The sequence below is a fragment of the Syngnathoides biaculeatus genome, chromosome 4, assembly GCF_019802595.1.
Source record: "Syngnathoides biaculeatus isolate LvHL_M chromosome 4, ASM1980259v1, whole genome shotgun sequence".
In the NCBI taxonomy this organism is placed as follows: Eukaryota; Metazoa; Chordata; class Actinopteri; order Syngnathiformes; family Syngnathidae; genus Syngnathoides; species Syngnathoides biaculeatus.
In genome coordinates, this window is record NC_084643.1 from 30,823,583 (window position 1) to 30,844,028 (window position 20,446).

General features: G+C 41.7%; 3 protein-coding genes across 4 annotated transcripts in view; 1 reads left to right on the forward strand and 2 right to left on the reverse strand.

Annotated features, from left to right (window-relative positions):
* Positions 1–6,485, reverse strand: part of kcnt1b (potassium sodium-activated channel subfamily T member 1b) — a 65,446-nt gene extending 58,961 nt beyond the window's left edge. Inside the window, 3 exon segments of the mRNA XM_061818275.1 lie at positions 1,291–1,458; positions 3,701–3,749; positions 6,353–6,485. Coding sequence (XP_061674259.1) covers positions 1,291–1,458; positions 3,701–3,749; positions 6,353–6,389 — 254 coding nt within the window. The 5' untranslated portion in view covers positions 6,390–6,485.
* Positions 6,486–7,044: 559 nt separating this feature from the next.
* Positions 7,045–20,446, forward strand: part of LOC133499869 (glutamate rich 3-like) — a 35,765-nt gene continuing 22,363 nt past the window's right edge. For both annotated transcript variants that reach the window (XM_061818271.1, XM_061818272.1), the window contains exons 1-2: positions 7,045–7,084; positions 13,259–13,352. In XM_061818271.1, coding sequence (XP_061674255.1) covers positions 13,344–13,352 — 9 coding nt within the window. In that variant the 5' untranslated portion in view covers positions 7,045–7,084; positions 13,259–13,343. The remainder of the gene's footprint in view (positions 7,085–13,258; positions 13,353–20,446) is intronic.
* si:ch73-29c22.1 (kelch-like protein diablo) lies at positions 11,451–17,149 on the reverse strand. The gene is made up of 5 exons (XM_061818273.1): positions 17,080–17,149; positions 16,708–16,841; positions 13,227–13,438; positions 13,027–13,133; positions 11,451–11,665 (listed from the first exon to the last, which is right to left on the reverse strand). The coding sequence occupies exons 1-5, from the start codon at positions 17,142–17,144 to the stop codon at positions 11,593–11,595; spliced, it is 591 nt and encodes a 196-aa protein (XP_061674257.1). The 5' UTR covers positions 17,145–17,149; the 3' UTR covers positions 11,451–11,592.

The following is a 20,446-nucleotide window of genomic DNA, read 5'->3' on the forward strand; positions in this document are numbered from 1 at the left end:
ATAATCTTTACAGTCACACATGCAATGGATCAATAAACTAATTGTGAACCACAACATTCATCCGAACAAGGTTGTTGATTTATTGCTGAGATATTGCTGAAAACACAAGCAACCAGAGGCCTGAGGTGGGGAAGATAACATAGGCAATGCTCTGCTTGTTGGATAAAGTGATTCAATTATAAATCTACCTGGTTGCCCGAGGAGGGTATAGTGATGCAACACTGCTACACCACCCAAGCTTTCACATAGCTGTGTGGCAGGGCATGAGGAATATGTGAGCTCAACATTTGCAGAGTTTCTCACTGGCTCCTTTTTCAAAGTATACTATACAGTGTAGAAAAAATGCAGCCCTATGGGGGCACAAACCAGTGCAATCTGTAGGCCGGTCCCAAGCCCGGATAAATGCAGAGGGTTGCGTCAGGAAGGGCATCCGGCCGCCGTCAATCACCCACAGTTTTACTAGTTAAACACTTGCATCATCTTGTCACCTTCTCTCGCTCTTGTGTTTGAGTTAAAAGTTTCATTTTGCAAGTTTGCAAACCTCACAACTAGTTTAATAGATTATCATGAAATAATGCCTGTAACCTTGTATCAGTGTTCCCAACCTTCCTTAAACCAATGAACAGGGCACACCACCAGATAAAAATTCACAAGAAGTGGATGCACAGGTTAACAGCTACCTTGTAGAAGAACATTTATTTGTTCTGTGTCTCACTATAAATCACTGGCATAGCTAGATGAACAACAACATTAATTGCAGTAAATAACTTGCAGACCAATTTGGTGAAATTGGACAATTTTCTGTGGCACACCTGACAATCTCTCACGGCACAATAAAGTGCTGCAGTACACTACGAATCACTGTACTAAGTCACACGAATGGAATGGGCTGCTAAGCAACAGGCTGATATAAATGAACTGCATAAGATTAAAGCCTCATTGGTGGCTTTAGTTTCAATGTTGCTGCCGAAAGCAATAGAAAGCCTACGGTCCATTTGCCCTGCGGCAGCACTGAAATGATCCGGAAAGCTTTATTTCAGAACCACGGAGAGAGCCTCAGACGCTCAGCTAGTTCTTTGTCCTCCCGGGCCTCCTACAGCATCTCCTGGCCGTCCTCTCAAACCATAAAAATAATGAAATCCTTGAGATACTCCCAAAAGCACAGCTCACTGCAGCACAGTTGAAGTCCACGGCACGGGAATGTAAATGTATTTATGTACAAACATACACGAAAACATATAGGAGCTTCAAGCACAAGCGTCTCTTTTGATCTAAGATATTTTACACTACCTGTCATCATTCTGAAATGTCTGGTCCCCCAGCAGGAGGTCTCTGAAGCGGTAGCGAGGTGGAAGGGGAGGCACTTCGGTATCCACTTCAGCCATCTTAAGAGCAGAGATGTCCAAAATAACTCCAGAGTTGCTGCTGTTGTTCCTCTGCAGGGTCTCGGTAGAGGGCCTGCTGGTTGACCAAATGGGGGGACTCATTACAATGCTCATACTTTTATTTTCCGCGGTCCGGCACGGATATTTCGCATGTTGCAGCCAGGGAACAGTTAATGGCGAATGTAATAGAAATTTAATGTCAGGTACAATCTGGGGGCCAACAAAAAATCATGTGCGGAAAAAACATTATACTCAGGAAGAGGTCTATGGCAGATGATATTTTGATTGTCTATTGTTGATTGTCTATCTATATTTTGATTGATTACAGACTTTAAAAATACCAGTTTTAAGTATGTATATGGATAGTCGTGATCATTTTCTTCCTAAGGGTCCTATTTTTGTGAGCGGCATTAATCAAGCACAGCGTGAAGCACAACTTTGTCTGCATGTGCTGCTCGATTGGCTGGCAACCAGTTCACAGTGTAACCTGCCTCCTGCCCGATGACAGCTGGGATAGGCTCCGACACTCCCGTGACCCTCATGAGGATAAGCGGCTCAGAAAATGGATGGGATGGTATCCAGTTGATAAGCCGCTTATCCTCACGTTGGTTGCAAAAGTGTCGGAGCCTATCCCAGATAACATTGGGCGAAAAGGAAAACTACACCTTGAACTGGTTGCCAGTCAGTCAAATGGCATATATTGACACTATCACTTAGCGGGAATCAATCCCACGCTGCCCGCACTATAGGCAGGTCTGTGTACCACTAGACCATCAGTGACTCTTTGGATAGGTTTCATCCATCCATATTCCTTGGCGCTTATCCTCACGAGGGTTGCGGGGAGTGCTGAAGCCTATCCCAGCTGTCAACGGGCAGGAGGCAGGGTACACCCTGAACTGGTTGCCAGCCAATCGCAGGGCACATCGAGACAAACAGCCGCACTCACAATCACCCCTAGGGGGAATTTTGGAGTGTCCAGTTAAATGTTGCATGTTTTTGGGATGTGGGAGGAAACCGGAGTGCCCGGAGAAAACCCACGCAGCCATGGGGAGAACATGCAAACTCCACACAGGTGGTTCCGGGATTGAACCCAGGACCTCAGAACTGTGAGTCCAATGCTTTACCAACTGATCCACCGTGCCGCTGGATAAACTTAATATTTTATTCAATTGTAGTACATCCTTATTTTTAAAGTTACTACATGGAACACATTGACTGATAATGGCTCTGTTTTTCTCATACCAGCTGTTGCTCATTATTGTTCTCTGTTAGAATAATACGACTTCACCAAGCTTTTTCTGACATTAAATAAAGTAGGTATCATTATTGCTGATATCAGATCGGACCAATATCGGTTTTGGCCAAAGTTCAAAGCTGCAATATCAGCATCAGATTGGAGGTGAAAAAGTTAGATTGGACCATTGCTGGCCTGAACAGCAAGCTTGATGCATACTGGTCTGCCAAACTAGCAAACGCGCACAGTGAGCCATGTGCTTCAAGAAAAATCCGAATCCATTTGTACTCCACCGCGGATGTACTGTCCACGAAACTAGAGCCCTAAATGTCTAAATGCTCGGAACCTTCCAGTAAGTGCCAAAGCCCCCCCGCCACCACCACAAAAAACCCAAATTATCAGTAAATGAATTTATTCATAATATTGCTTGAATACATCCATCTCTCCATTTATTAGCTGCTTATCCTCACAAGGGTTGCAGGAATGCTGGAGCCTATCCCAATATCTTCAGGCAGGAGGTGGAGTACGCCCTGAACTGGTTGCTAGCCAATCACAGGGCACACGGAAAAAAACAACAATTTGCACTCACAATCATAGCGATGAGCAATATGGAGTCTCTAATTAGTGCATGTTTTTGGGACGTAGGAGGAAACCCATGGAGGCAGGGGGAGAACACGCAAACTCAACACAGCCGGGGCTGGGATTTGAACCCCGGCCCTCAGAACTGTGAGGGAGATGCTCTAACCAGTCGCCCAATGTGTCACCTGTATGCATACATTGAACGGACAAACATGAAAGAAAAAAATAAACACACATAAAACTAGTTTCTTCTGTCATTGATGTAAGATACCGAACAGCAAATATAGAGCCATAAATACACTCTGATGCCATGTACAAAGCCTATTTACGTTTGGTACATGTTGTTTATTAATATTAATGAAATGGACACACCGGAGAATCTGAAGATGCATGGACACACCAGAATCCATCAATGTGTGTAGTACAACTCCAGAGGTGGCCATGCGCAGTGTGCGTTGTTTATCGTCAAATGAATGGGGATGAAGTGTTTCGGTGAAATTACCTGTCGCTATGGGAACTCGATGATCGGCGTGGAGGGCTCATGGCTGCCTCTTGTGGACCATTTTGGAATGATGAATCAGGGCGTGAAAAAGAGACATAAGAGTTCTTTTGAGGAATAATTTACACACGCTGTAATGCGATTCATTCATGCGTTCTTTGTCTACTTAAGCAAATCTTTGTTAATCTTATATTACAAATGGCTTTACGCGCACAGCTGTGTGATTGATGCATCTGGGCACCCTGTTTGGATTCCTCACTGAGGCCCTGACAGTGAGAACAATAGATTGGGGAGTACACGCCAACCTTTCGTACTGAGTGGTCGCCACAGCGCGACGTGGACAGCTTTGAGTGAGTCTAATAGTACCCATGGACAGGTGAAGAGTACATCAGGAATGGAATGTGACAGGTTGCATGCTTCCTTTAGGAGGAACACAATTGCAGGATTAAGTCATGGAAGCATGCCGGTGAACAGAGCAGTGACCCTTATACTGTATGTTTTCAGAGGAAATGATAGATGAACCCAACCGGTAATAACTGCTTAATGGAAGGAGCAAGGAGTGCAGATTCGGGGCAGAAGGGAAAACGGAGCAAAGGAAAAAAGATGCATGCATGTGAAACCTGAGGTCATGTCTAATTTAATGAAAAAAAAGTATTCAACATTCTTAATCATAGATAATTTGTGAGCATTTACAGGTCAGTTGGAGCCTATACACACTTACTTTGGTCAAGCGGCAGGTTCTATACCCTGGATGGGCTGTGGATTGATTTGCAGGGCGTACACTTTCCGGACAACCAGACATTTAACCTTACATTCACATTTACGGACTATATTTAAAGAATGTGGGAGGAAGACAGACTACCCAGGGAAATCCTATTCCACGGTACTGTCCGTTGGGAGACTAATAAAACCTTAGTGTACTCTAGGGTTGCACAAAAACCTTAATGTACTCTAGGGTTGCGCAAGTAATCAAATTAGAATTTTGATCTGGATTTTGGCTGCCACGATTAAATGAGCCAGATCGTCGGATAAACTGTGGGCACTGCTGCAATATGAAAAATGCTCCATTTGTTCAGTGGCACGTCTGTCGTGTGTCATTTTTAACTGACTATAATTTTGCTGTTGTCGTTTACCTTATATCCTTAAGCAGGATTATTATACTACTCATTTCAGATGCGGTTCCGCCTAGCATCGTGCCTGTAGTTCAATATTGGTTAGTGTAAATTGCCTCACAACTTATCTTATTTGTTGTCACTTTTAGTTGTCCTATGGTATTGTTTGTATCCACATTTATCATGCATCTTTTATGTATTAAAATACCATATTTATTCTTACTCCAGCTTGCTGTCTGCCTTGGGATTTTTTTAGCGTTTACGCACAAACTCCTGACAGATTTGGTTTAGATAGGTCATTTAACACTTTGTCGATAAGAATGTACAGAATCTCTTCTTGGAATATGCATTGTCAGATTGGACAAGGGGTCATAATTCAAATCTTCAGGTTAGATCTGCTAAATTCCACCGAAGGAATCATAGACTGCACTCGTGCATTTCAGGGACAGAGACTCCACACTCGGCTTTTCAGCCACAGGTACATATGGAATTATGAATATAGCAGTTACAGTTTACTGTATAGATTGTAATGGCTCTTGTTTCCTACATGGAAAGTTGCATTGGATTTCCAAGTATCAGGTGCTATGACATGGCATTTTTGACTGTTACATCTGTAGCATTGCAACGCTGTTGACTTGTGATTACAATTTTGGAAAGCAAAACGAGTACCTGTGTCTTGCATTCATGCAAACTAGTTGAAGAATCCCACTCACTGCGCCATAGTTTAGTCACGTTCCACCGCGCTGCTCGGTGTGCTGCGGGCCTAAGATTGTACCGCGGCCCACCTCAATTAAATTACACCAACCACGTATAGGTTCTTTTGTTCAAAATGATTATTCTGTAATTTTTTGTAAAATGTAGGAAATGTTTACTGACTAGCTAAACAATAAACAAACAAAATTAAAAAAAATGTGATATCATATCACTATGAATGACTGCACATAATTTTGGTCTGGTTTTCAAAGGAGCACCAGAATTTGTTTGGTGCTAGGTTTCATCCCTACCCACTGACCTCATGGATTAATTGTAAGGTTTACACTGCAGTATGGGAATGCACAATCATCTGATTTGGTGCAGTTTTCTGGGGCAGTGGTCCCTGATCTCTTTTGCACCACGGACTAGTTTCACGTTTATGCATAATTTGAAAAATTGTCCTAGCCACTGTGCACCGAGACAGAGCCTACAAAGCCGAGTTCATAAAGTGATTTCATTCTCTCATTCAAAAGATTTGTGAGTTTGACTAGGTGTGTGCACACCACTTATTTACACCCCTCTCTATTTATCAATCCAATTTGATTGTGCTGACATGACTTTTTTTTTTTTTTACCTTGAACCCTGAGTCAAAGTTTGAAAAATCCCGATTAAGATACTTTTTGCTGTGATTACTCACTCCCACAATAATACAATACTTACAACTGAATTAAGAATATAGCAAATTGAATAAATAAACGTGGAAGTACATGATTGACTGAACAACTTCAATGAGGACAATAAAACTATTAAAGAACATCTGTGAAACAAAGTCACATCTTTCTCTATTTACCTGCGTGCGTCCCCGTCCCTAATCTCGGTCCCATCATCGTAAACTTGCTCTCCAGCGTTGCTTGCGTGACATTGGGTCTGCCCCACCACCTTTTCCGTGACAAAGCCGTCCCATCTTCCCCTAAATAAACCTTGTCGAGAATACGCGGGCACTGAGGTGACGAAGGTCCGACAGTTTTCCCGACGTGAACGCACCACGTCTTGGGTCAAGCTAGCAGTCCGCTTGTAGCCGTCATTCATCCGAGGTGGCTTCGAAGGTGTGTTGTGGCATCCCCCCAGAAAGTAGTCCGTCTTCTTCACCTCTGATTGGTTGACGCGCTATTCCGAAAAGATTTACGGCACACCTGACGGCTAATTTGAATATCAATCCGCCTGCTCAAACCGCCTTCACGCCAATGCGGATGGACTCGCGTGTCCCTTAGCAACAACTTTATTAGCTAGTTGACCAACTCCATTACCCCGCTTCGCCTCTTCAGTTCACTCGACTTAACAAGCTCCCACACCGAGCGAAGCCTCTTGCTGTCGACTAGCTAAACACAGGCTGGCGAGAATATGTTGTTGTCAGCATCAGCATCTTTCCCTCTGGAGGACACCACATGAGGAAGAGGAGGGGGGTGGAGGGAGGAAGGCGCTCATGCCTCAACCTGGAGGCACCTACCGGCGCCGCGCCATCTACCGACCGAGCAGGGAGCTGATTTTCTGGAACCAAAGTTGCCACTGAAGGGCTATTTCGGTCAGTAAATACACTCTCTGTGTCGCTATTGTGCAAAGAAAACAAATCCAAGTCATTTCACTCCGCCTATGAAAATTCTCATCATTTAGGCGGAAGAAAGTAGGGAAAAAAATGTGCAAAAATACATCATCAATGTCACTGTAAAATGGATGATTCCGGGGTCTTCATAAGAATCACTTAGTCATCATGAAAATGTAGCAGATTCTCGGGTTTTTTAAGTGCCCAAACATTTGTCTTTTAAAATGTGTTTCCCTCTTTTTTTGTAACATTTATTTCATTGGATGCATATTTTTGGCATTCCTCACAAACATCATTAAATTATATTAAATCACCAGATCATTTTTACATGATTTTATTTTCCACAAGCTAGCAACATGACAAGATTTCCCCCCAAAATGCCTGCTTGGAATGGCTATTCAAGATGACTGCAATGCACTAAGAATTTTGAAAAGCGATTGATAGGGTCACCTGAAATTTTGTGTTTTTGTATGGAATCAAAATTACCTTTTTGGAAAATGCTGTTTTGTGGTAACACCTCGAGAAAATATGGTTTTAAAAGGCCTTCTAGTTTGAGTGTGAGTATTACGTGATTATTTCTCAACTAGCTCCAAAACCTGTTCATTTTGTCTGCTACTCTGGGAACCCCTTTGCCGCTTAGCTGAGCAATCATATATCATTCTATTTCCATTATCATATTGAACATTTTGCATTTGTCTCGACATATTTTTCTGTTCGTCTGTACATTTTCTTCTTCCATTTTACACAAAAAAGTTTGGGAACTTGACCAGTGTGCTCCATAATATCTGCTTATCACAATAAAGATGACATTCAATTGAAAATCCCAACTTTTTAGGGTGAATTGGGAAAGTCTCAAAGGCATCTTCTGGTGTTGACTCAATAATACCACGAGCGGTTATCAATTACCCTTCTTACCCTGCACAATGCAAAGTATCGAAAAAAAAAATACCGTCACCAACAGGTAGTGTTTATGAGTGGTTAACTTGTCTGCTTCACGGTTTTTAGGTTGAGGCTTCAATTGTGATCTTTCCTTTGTGCATGTTCTCCCCATGCTTGCGTAGGTTTACTTGACATGGTCAAAACATACAAGTTAGGTTTACTGAAGACTTTAAAATATCCACCAGTGTGAATTCTAGTAATTGTCAATCGACAATTGCAATTGAACCCCCTCTTGCCCAAAGCCTGATGGGACACGCTTCAGCTCACCAGCGACCATACTGAGGACGTGCACAGAAGAAAAAGGATGAATGGACAAACATGCAAACTCCATCGAGGGAACTTCCAAAGACAGAATGCACCCAAAGTAAATTTCCATTTCCTACATACCTGGAGCTTGTCTGTCCTCCATCATCTGTCTCACAATGGACCCCCTCAAGTTAAAGAAAACGTTCATTCTGCACACACCAAGGAGGAGCGGTGCTAGACGGCCAACATCTCCAGGAAAGCTGTTTGTGGCTCGGTGTGCGTATTCCTTGTGCTCAGCCAGCCTCACCACGTTTCAGCCCATTATCCTCGAGGGGAAAGAGCGCTCGGAGCGTCATCGTTTTTAAAGCCCACACAGCCACTTATGGTGTGCCATGAAGCTGGCGCATCTCACTCACTCTCTCATGTCACTCTGGGAGCTTGATTTCTTCCAGATTTAACTGAAACTTGATCTGTATAAGCTATGTACTTATTTTCACACATTTTTCTCACAATTCAGTATGATTGCAGGAATACTCTGTTACAATATAATATAATAATACACTTTTGTAACATTCATTCTCATCCATGTTTTACTCCAATCTCTGCACAAGCTGTATTTTTGTTATCATGACCTGTCTTGTACCAGTACGGAGGAAAACAAACTGCATCAGGACAGTGGGCAACCTCCATCCCCCCCATAGGAAATAAAGGGAGTAGGAATAATCTTTCCAGGGTCATATAATCAGAAAACACCATACAACTTTAAAAACAGGTTAACCACTTTTATATATAAATACACAATTCCCTCATTCATCACTTACGCCCATTCGTGCATAAATGATCACTCATCGAACTTTCATGATGATTGCAAGGCAGAGTAAAAGTCCTAAACCTTGATGCTCAATGAACTGAGTTCCAGTTAGGCAAGCTGCCATCACACTATTTATAGTTGTACGATTTTACTGTAGAGTAATCCCTTGTTTATCTTGGGGGTTACATTCCAGCCCTGGTAGACGGAAATCTGTAAAGTAACAAATATAGATCTAATTTATTATTATTTGTTTATATTTCCGAGCCTTATGCATAATATCCATCCATCCATTTTCGGAGACACTTATCCTCAAGGGTTGCAAGAGCGCTGGAGCCTATCCCAGGTAACTTCGGGCGAAAGGCAGATTACACCCTGAACTGGTCAGTCACAGGGCACATATAGACACCATCAATGAGTGGGAACTGAACCCACGCTGCCTGCACCAACATCAAGCAAGTGTACCACTACACCATTAGTGACCGCTTTATGCATAATACCAATACAATGTATGCATGCGAGATGCAGGTACAATTTTCCTCCACTTGGGGTCACCATTAGGGATCGCAAAAAACCGCTTACTTTCATAACCGGTTTCAACCGAAGAGCTGTAGCAAAAAAACGATTAACTGGTTTTAAAACCGGTACCATTGTGGTGTTTAGATAATTCACCCGCGGGACCTCGAGTTGGGGTGCGGGGTTCCGCACGGACTGTTTTTGTTGTTGCTCTTCCGGAGTGACGAGTTCACAGAGTTCCCCCCGTTATGCGAGTAGTGTTTTGATGTCTGCCAATAAAACAAGTTTTGTTCCTGTGTCCGACACTCCACCTCCGACTCCTTTTCTCCGGCACAACACCATCGATCGTTAATTTACTCCGCGGTACTGAGGTAGTTTGTATACAATATTGACAAACAAGCTTGTTGAATGTGGCTTTCAACAACGCACTCGTGTAAGTTAAATTTTCGTTATTTTTTTTGTAAAAATGTTTTAATGTTAACATTCTTCTTTCGGACTTTCAGAATGGGCATGAAAGTTTACCAAGCGTTTCCTCGATGCCATGTTTGATCTTTCTTTGATTTAACTGAATGTTCTTTTGAGTCCCAACTTTACTCTAACAGCGAAACTTGAAAAAAGTGGAAATGATGTTGAAAAAAATAGCACAATGTGGAGTACCGGAACCGGAAGAAATGATTGGAAATTTTAACCAATTTCGAAAGTCCGATTACGGTTTCGGTTTTAAAAAAAAACAAAACCGGTTATAACCGATTATTTGTAACCGGTTGCGATCCCTAGTCGCCATCTTCACATTCTACACTGGTATATCTGTAAGAGGCTCCATCTGTTGAATGACGAAGACAAAGAATACGATTTTAGAGTTGATTGTTAACTGGCTAAAATATGTACAATATGCACCTCGGCTCAATAAAGTTTGTGCATTACCGGTGTATATACTGTATGTAAGGGCGTGCCATTTCCATTTACCAATAAAGCAGTTGAAAGTGCCCAAATGGCTGTTAGTTCTAACAGCTTCTAAGGCAATATGAAATGACTTATGCTGACATTACTGTAGACATGCAGTTGTGTGAGCCAATTCTGCTTTGAAATAGACACATAGCACTTTAATATATATATTTTCTCCCAAGTGTGAAATTATCTCTAACTTCTCAGTCTTTTACTCATTCTTTCCTTATGTTTTTTTATTGTTACATGAGTCTGTAATAACATTGTCTGTGCGAAAAAATTATTGGAGCAAAAATCATGATACAGTTGAACATCCTTGATATAAAAGTGGATATAAAAAAAAAATCTGTGATGTAGTGAGATGGCAAAAAGTGAACGGCAATATGACAAGGGATGACTGTACTATGCCCTCAGCTTTATTTGACTAAAATTTCAACAGTGAGGCTAGTAAAGTCTTAGACCAGTGATTCTCAAAGTGTGGTACAGGTACCACAAGTATTACAGGGGCTCCCTGTAATGGTATTCAAAAGAATCAGTGCATAAGTAAAGTGCAATTGTACTTAATGTTTCAGGACTGCAGACCCTCGCATAGAGTTTGTTTGATTGCAAAAAAAAAAAAAGAAAAAAAAAAAATATATATATATATATAATTGAACTGAGGGAAAAATAAATAATCCTTCAACAGGCTGTGAGACACCACCAATAAGCATTTTTTTTTTTACCTTACACAACGCACACGACACTTACTAAACTCCTCTTATTGTGTATGCATGCATAGACTACCTTTAAAAGATCTATTTATGACGAAAAATAGCAGTACAGTCACCTTTCAACCTATAATGTACTTCAATTCAATGCGTGGTGTTGTTTTGTACCAGCGGTTTACTAATGCAACTCATTTTTGAGCAAACTGTTCAATTATTCAGTCATTACGTTGCCAGGGCTTGAAGCTTATCACAGCACGTCCTGAAGCGTGGCACAGGCATCCATTAGGCTATCTTTTCTCTATCAGTTCTGTCCTGCTCTTGTAATAACACTACATTGTTGGGTCTCTGTAAAGCACGGTGACTCTGCCTCCTGGATGCTTGCTCTTCATACTTCCAAAGTGTCTAAAAACAGACAAGAGAAAGGAAACGGTGAGACAGCGAGGCACTCAGATGCAAGATGCAGCCTCAAGCCTCAAGGCTTATATAGGAAACTCGGATGAATCACAAAGTCACTGCCTTGACGTGAGTCTTTTGTCCATTTTTCTTTAAATGTCATTGAAAGTAGCATCTCATTTAGCCGCATAACAGTGGAAGTATTTGATTGAGTTATCTGAGACATCTGTCATCATTTGACAAACAGTACAAGTGTATACACTATTTCCAACAATGCCAGGCACCGCTTTGCTTTATGCCAAATTGTATGTCATGACCTTGTATGATACAGTATTTGCTCATCCCAGTCAGATTCATCGATTATTGCTCTTCAATTTACATCTATCTCTTCTACAGAAGGCGACTCCATACAGGGATGAAAATATCAGTACCATTTTTAAATATTTTGGCTGTGTGTTCCACCCCCCTCTGCAATGCTGTCACTGTGGCATCAGCAGCACAAAATGCACGTGCCAGAAACTACCATTACCACTCACAATTAACATTTTAAGGCATGTAGAGACTCTGCATGCCTCTGTACTCAATAAACATAACATTAAGAATTATGGTACCTGAAATGAATGGACAAGTAGTTGATTCATTAAAGACATACTCTATATTCACTGCTTAGCAAAAATTCAGTTTTAATTGACATCATGAGCACGTTTTTGTTTCAATATATATTTAAAATTTGGCGGTACGTTGGATCAGCTGGAAAGCGTTGGCCTCACAGGTCTGAGGTGCCGGGTTGAATCCCTGAACCACCTGTGTGGAGTTTGCATGTTTTCCCTGTGCCTGCGTTTGTTTTCTCCATGCACTCTGGTTTCCTCCCACATTCTGAAAACATGCAACATTAATTGGTCACTCTAAATTGCCCCTAGGTGTGATTGTGAGAGTGGATGTTTGTGCCCTGCAATTGGCTGGCAACCAGTTCAGGGTGTACCCCGCCTCCTGCCCGTTGACAGCTGGGATAGGCTCCAGCACTGCCGTGACCCTTGTGAGGATAAGCGGCTAAGATAATGGATGGATATTTAAAATTTAAATTTCTTTGAAATGTATTTAAAATATCTCACGTGATTATTTTCTTTTCTTAAACATTAAAAAAAATGCCAAATTAAAAAGTTCTATCTTCTCACTCTTGGTTCTTTTCCAGTTGGGTTTTATTTTATAACATTTCCTTGTTAATGCTTGCATCTTCAAAGGTCCTTTTGAAATAACCTTCCCCCTCCCCTAAGGTGTAAAGTAATGAAAACACATCTGATCAACAGCATTTGGTGAACATCGAATGGAATGAATGCGCAAAGTTATAAGTGATAAGATTCTCCTCTTACCTCCATGTGTTGCTTTCACTATTGTAAACTTCTATTGTTTTCAAGTCCGAGACTCCATCAGTGCCCCCCACAGCTAGCAAAGCACCATTGAACACGACAAGAGACGCCTGAAATAGAAACATTTACATTGTCACCTGTTAAGCAAAATGTTACTTCCAATTCAGAGGGCCCGACCTAAACTCCCACATGCATCTACTCACGTTGTCCCTTTTGCTTCTCATGCGTTTGACAGGAGTCCACCTTGTGGTGTCCGGGTCGAGGCGCTCCGCTGAGCACAGACACAAACCGAGGTCATCTCTACCTCCAGCCACATAGATATGACCCAGGTACACTGCGCACCCTGCGTTCTCTCTGGGGGTCGACATGTGGGCACATATCGACCAGGAGCCGTCTTCAGGGTTGTATTTTTCCACTGTGGGATGTTTACGAGTAGCAGAAGGCTCCATTTACCATTTAGTACGCTGCTACACAGTCATTCTACAATAGAATTACCCAGCTACTGTATCTAAAGTGTCACCATAAGACCTGTAATATAGCTTTATCTCTTAAAATGAGTCCAAATAGTTGTAGTATAGTGAAAAATGCAGACCTTGAACTTGACCAAAATAAGTTGTGGGAATTTCACAAGCATGTACTTCTCACAGACGGAAATAGTCAAAATGGACGGCAGCACGACATGACTGTTGTTTATCTTTGGTAAGGTCAGATTGTTTTCGTTTGTGTGCGTGTATTTGTGTATGAGAGACCATGTGTGTGAGACTGTGCGGTTCTCTCCAATCAACCTAAAGTACCACCAACATGCCTATATACATTTTAAAATAGATATTGTTATGAAAAGTACGTATAATATTATTAACTTCAAAGTCTATACGAAAAAAAATCGGAAAGAGAGTTGTCATTTATGCGCAAAGTTGTGGAAGTCTCACTCGACATCCCAGTGCCAGCCATATTTCCTACAACGTCATTTACAAATGTCAAACTGGGACCATCGCCATTGAGAAGATGCTGTGCCACCTGCTTTCGGAGACGAACAAAAGACATTTTTGGATTTTTCCGACGGCCCTTCTGACACAGAAGCTCTTTTCGAAGAAGAGAACATCGTCACAATCGAGTGAAGTGACCGGGGCAATATTACCCTTTCGTTTCGAGCCATATTTAGATGATATCCAGATCACTTCTAACTAACAACAGACTGCCTGACAGTACGTATGACAGTATGTAGCATACTCAGGGGGTCCTGAACAAAGTAACTACTTCAGGGGTGCCCAGACACCGGGGGGGGGGATACCTCCTTTCTCCACCCACACGCGGCCAAACCACCTCTCGCCCGATCCACCTCCGCAGAACAACGCGACGTCAACTGAACAACGCTGACCACCGTCGACATATTTAGCACCCTTGACTTACGTACTTTATTACATTATTATGACACGGATCTTTTGTTATGTTCTGAGAGGATTACTATGTCCCCCCCCCAACTATTATTTTTTTTACTAGCTCTATACACAGCTACCTGTCATTTGGAACCCACTAAGCTCTCGTCCTTTGCACCTGTGCAATCCATTTTTCACGATGAACGAGGTCTTTTGGAAAACGTGTGAAGAGTGAATCCATCCTCCCGACTGTTTGAGCAATATCCAGCAATACAACGAGATGGCATTTTGGCTAACACGTAGGAAAAAACAGCTACTTTCCCACTGATTAAACTGGTATAAACACACAAACCCACCAGTGTGGACGTCTGGAAAAAAACGTCACTTCCTCCTTCTTCTCCAAAACGAATGGATCGACAGGATTTCCATGGCGGGAGATACAAAAATCCAAATATGATAACATAGTTACGTGTGGGGAAAAAATGTCGGTGGCACTTTAAGGAAGCAGACGTAAAATACTGCACAAGATGATGAAAATCAGAACTCAACTTTCTGGCTTTTGTTGTTGAATCAACAAATCTGTGTAAATGGTGGCATCATTTTCAGATTAAAACAAGTCAGGATAAAAAAAATCCTCAAGTTTTGGTTGTACTTCTAATGGAGTAAATTGTTGGTTTTGGTCAGAATTAAAAAAGCAAACACTATTTACTAGTTATGTAGATATTTATCGATGTTGAGGTTCTCGCTCGGAGTGAGCAGGTTGGGTAGGATTAGAAATGAGCTCATTAGAGGGACACCCAAAGTTGGATGTTTTGGAGACAAGATTCGAGAGAGCAGACTTCGATGGTTTGGACATGTTCAGAGGCGAGAGAGTGACTATATTGGTAGAAGGGTGCTGAGGATGGAGCTCCCAGGCAAAAGAGCGAGAGGAAGACCAAATAGAAGGTTTATGGATGTGGTGAGGGAAGACATGAGGGCAGTTGTGGTTAGAGAGGAAGATGCAGGAGATAGGCTAAGATGGCAAAAGATGACACGCTGTGGAGACCCCTAACGAGACAAGCTGAAAGGAAAAGAAGAAGAAGAAGAAGAAGTAGATATTTATCGATCCATCCATTTTCTATAGTGTTTGTCCTGATGAGTGTTGTGGGTGAGCTTGAGGCTATCCCAGATTACTTGGGCTCGGTGCAGGTTTACAAGAACCTTTCACAATATTGGGCCATATTTTCATTTCCGGTGTAAATCCAGCATGGCAGGCAGCACTACTGTGCACCAGGGGTGTGTTGGGCTGGTGTTAGACTTCCTCTCATTCATTTTAAATGTGGCGCATCTGAAAGTATCGACGGAGACATCTCTGTACGACTGAGGACAATACTTAATTGCAGCGATCCATGCATGACTGGAGCACGACACTGCTCGTGGCTAGTGTGGAAACAGACAATGTGAGGGGCACATTGACCTGGTGATAACCTCTGGCAACTTAAATATGCCTTTGGCATATGCTTTCACAAAATCAGGACACACCAGTATCCTGTGCCTTTTATGAAAAGATAGTCCAGAGTCTTCAGTGGACCTCACATGCAGAATTTTGGAATGTGGGAGGAACCAACAGTACCCATGCAAGGGGAAACATGCAATCTCCAGAGGAAGGCCGAGGCCAAGCTTCAAACCAAGACCCCTTGCCTGTAAAGCAGACCTGTTAATCACAAGTAACAGAGGAAACTGTGAGGCTGAACAGAATATGTTCAAAAACTGTTTGAATTTGTAGCAATTTTCCCATGGGAAATAATAGCAATGGTCAAACGTCTGTTAATGATAAAACCTTTATTAAATTTAAATTTTTGTCTCATATAACCACTTTAACAGTTTATTTTGATAATTAAAAAAAAATCCCCTTTGATGCATGCTTACGTCAGGTTTAGCAGAACTCCCAATGTCTCATATCATGCCAGTCATAATATTTTTTCCCAACCATTAAAGGTAGTTCTAAATTGGACAACCTCAGTGGAATTTGAATGAGTTGTAGGAGTAAAACGCAGTTAGGTTTTTTTTTTGTTTCTTTGCAACAGGGGTCTCTTCAATTTTATGAAAGACCATCTACTTTTAAGACACTAATAAATGCATACTGACAAATTACAAAGATGCATTGTTTAACTGGGAAAAGCTTTGGCAAAATATGTTTGAGCCACGAAGTCCCTGAAAAGCACTTTTTCTGCTTAATATTGTGGCCGAATTTCTAGTATGAACAGGAATTTACTCGGTTTCTATTTTAATCATTTCAATCAATTAAACCTTCATAATGACTAGGTACCTGAGTTGAGAGCCAGGACTCCATCGTTGCCTCCAATCACATACAAGTGGTCACCCAACACAGCAGCCACAGCTCCGGCACGTCTTGATAGCATGGGCGCCTGCTTGCTCCATGCGTTCATCTTTGGATCGAACCTGCAGAAAAACAGACAAAGAATAACAACACCTATTTAACACCTACTTTGTTAGTCATCAGCATATGGGATTTGGTGTCTTCAACTCTGTTATATAAGATGCTTTTAAGAAACGGCACAAAAAAAAAACATTCTGACGACAGCTCCAGCCACAAAGTATACAAGACGGTGTTTCAATATCATTTACCCCAATGTTTAATAATGCATTGTGCTTTAGTATAGAAAGACTGCCGCAATACCTCTCCACAGTATTTATGGCTGCAATACCATCGTGTCCTCCAATAGCGTACAAGTATCCATCCATGGTCACCACGCACACTCCACTTCGGGGGCTGCTCAAGGGTGCTACATCCCCACTCCAGCTGTCTGTGTCTGGGTCGTATCTGCCAGAGTGGGGGGTCCGGGGTGTCAGAGTGTGCGAATGAAGGCAAAACAAAGTACTCCATTCCTAACAACGCATGCGGAATTCATTGTAGACGTCACAACTGATGATAGACATTATTATTTAGGCCATTTTTTTTCTTGTCGGATCTCTTATTTGTGCATAAACGTGTTGCCAGGCAGAATATTTATTGTAGAATCATTCGTGTCCAATGAGAGAATTGACTGTCATGCTCACTTGACTGTTTAAATCTGAAACAAAGAGCGATAGTGCTGTGGTGAGGAAGTCAAATAGACATTATGGCAGTGAGTCCCAAAACGGCATAATGCAGATGAAAAGACATTTATCGGTAATCATACACTATAACTTTGCAACTAAAAGACTACCAGTTATTAAATACAGTATAAAATAAGAATCTGGGAGACACTACTTTCCTCTGCTGAGCCCCACTTCCATGGCTGACAATTTTAGATGGAGATTATGCAATTGAGCTATTGGTAGTGTAGAAGAGCCACTTGCCGTTTTTGCTGTTCCATAGACTTGACCCAGCTCTACTTGGCCTTGAATTCTGTGGTTTTGGGAAACTACAGAAAACCACACTGGGCTGTATTAATTCGCTTGAACAGGACAGGAAAAACAACAACAATGGAGTTCTAAGGAGGGTCATTGTGCAAATTTTGTGTAATTGACATGCAATCGATTCCGACGCACTTAATTTACTATCACCGTGTGACGCACTGGCAAGATGTCTGCCCTTCGTCCCACGATAGCTGAGCTGATAGACTCCAGAAGATATTTCACACTTGACCTTCTTCTTCATTACACTTCTACTCAACTGGTGTTTTGGGTTGTGAGAGGGACAAAATACAAGGCTTTAAAAATCCCACAACAGCACTCTAACCAGCCTTTGGGGATTGCCTACACTCAGGGAACTGTGACGATCCCAAGCTGGAGTGGATGTTTCCTTGCTCTGGCTCGTCATTAAGGCTCGTTTTGTCAAGAAGTTGCTTCTCTGTGGGAAGTGGAGGGTATCCACTGCTTCAATCTAGTGTGGGAGCCAAGCATATAGTGTAAGTGTGTGTACGTGTCCTTGTCAAATGTCCCAAATGGCTCATGTTGTCTGCAAGGCCACAAATAAAATTTGCCTTAATGCTGACCTCTGCTGTTCAGTGACTTGTCCAGCAACGTACGTCTGGAATAGACGGGCATTTCCAGTACGAGGCAACACACTTATGAGTCACGACACACCCATATTTGTTCTCTCCCAAACAGCTCAGAGATGAATTGATTCATCAGACAAGAGCCTGATAATAGTAACCACTGAACTCAACAATCAGACTATTTTGACTGGACTCGATGCTGGGTGAAGAGAGAGCGATATAGGGAGAGTATGGCAGGATGGATGGAATTGATGATGATGATGATTGCTTGAAACATATGCATACTTGAATGTCACATTATAGATGCAGTATATTCTATCCTATAAAATTTGTCTTTTGATTCATCTGCCTAGGCTCAGCTCAAACTAGAGACAGGCATAAGAATGTTGTTCTCATAATGTAGGCGTTTTCATCACATTTTGTTCGTTTTTGTATAAAATTATCAAGATTACACAAAAACTACTGGGAAATATTGTTTTTTTTTCCAAAATTTCCCATTAATTCTCAATAAATAATGCATGAACTCTAACTGTAGTATTATGCAGACTGCTTAACCTATCACTCATCTGTGAGAGAGAAATGGGAAAAATGATGCTGATTCAGATGAAGGTATTGAGATGTAATAGAAGATATAATTCAATAAAAGTGAATGATGCATAAATCTTAATACAAAAGTCCGCCATTTGAAGGAGGTGAATAGTTGCAAAATGTCCTTCAGTGCAATTGTAGGTTACATTATTTTGGGGAATTTTTGCATTTTTCCCTGGGGAATTAGACTATGGGGATTAGACCAACTGTAAACTCAAACATTACATTTCTATATTTGGGATAAGAACAATGAATGATTAATCAATTCTGGTGGTGGTGTGAAATTGACAGTGGATTTTTAATAATAATAATAATGTCTTGAATACAATTCCTAATGCAGCAATTGCCCATTAAATGTTGGTATTGTGTCTTATCATTTCTGAAAACATGAAGGTGATAGCTTGAATGGCTGGAATTAATTAATCTTAATTGACCATTAACTCTACCTGAAGTTGAAATATATCCGTGGTTACAGTGAAGAAAGTAAGTATTTGAACACCCTGCTATATTGCAAGTTCTCCCACTTTGAAATCATGGAGGGGTCTGAAATTTTCATCGTAGGTGCATGTCCACCGTGAGAGAAATAATCTAAAAAGAAAAATCCAGACATCACAATGTATGATATTTAACGATTTATTTGTGTGATACAGCTGCAAATAAGTATGTGAACACCTGTCTATAAGCTAAAATTCTGACGCTCAAAGCCCTGTTAGTCTGCCTTAAAAAGTCCACCTCCGCTCCATGTATTATCCTGAATCAGATGCCAAGACCAAAGAGCTGTCCAAAGAAACCAGAGACGAAATTGTACAACTCCATATGGCTGGAAAGGGCTACGGAGAAATTGCCAGGCAGCTTGGTGACCTGGGACCACCGTTTCCAAGGTGACTGTTGGTAATACACTAAGACGTCATGGTTTGTAATCGTGCATGGCAGGGAAGGTTCCCCTGCTTAAACCAGCGCATGTCAAGGCCCATCTTAAGTTTGCAGATGACCATTTCGATGATAAAGAGGAGTCATGGGAGAATGTTTTTCGGTCAGATGAGATCTAAAATGGAACCTTTTGGTCATAATTCCACTAACCGTGTTTGGAGGAAGACGAATGATGAGTTCCATCCCAAAAATATCATCCCTACTGTGAAGCATGAGGGTGGTAGCATCATGCTTTGGGGGTGTTTTTCTGCAGATGGGACAGGACTGCGGCCATGTATTGTGAGATTTTGGGGAACAACCTCTTTCCCTCAGTCAGAGCATTGAAGATGGGTTGTGGCTTGGTCTTTCAACCCGACACACACAGCCAGGAAAACTAAGGAGTGGCTCCGTAAGAAGCATATCAAGGTTCTGGCGTGGCCTAGCCAGTGTCCAGACCTAAACCCAATAGAAAATCTTTGGAGGGCACTGAAACTCTGTGTTTCTTAGCGACAGGCCAGATACCTGTCTGATCTAGAGAAAATCTGTGTGGAGGAGTTGGCCAAAATC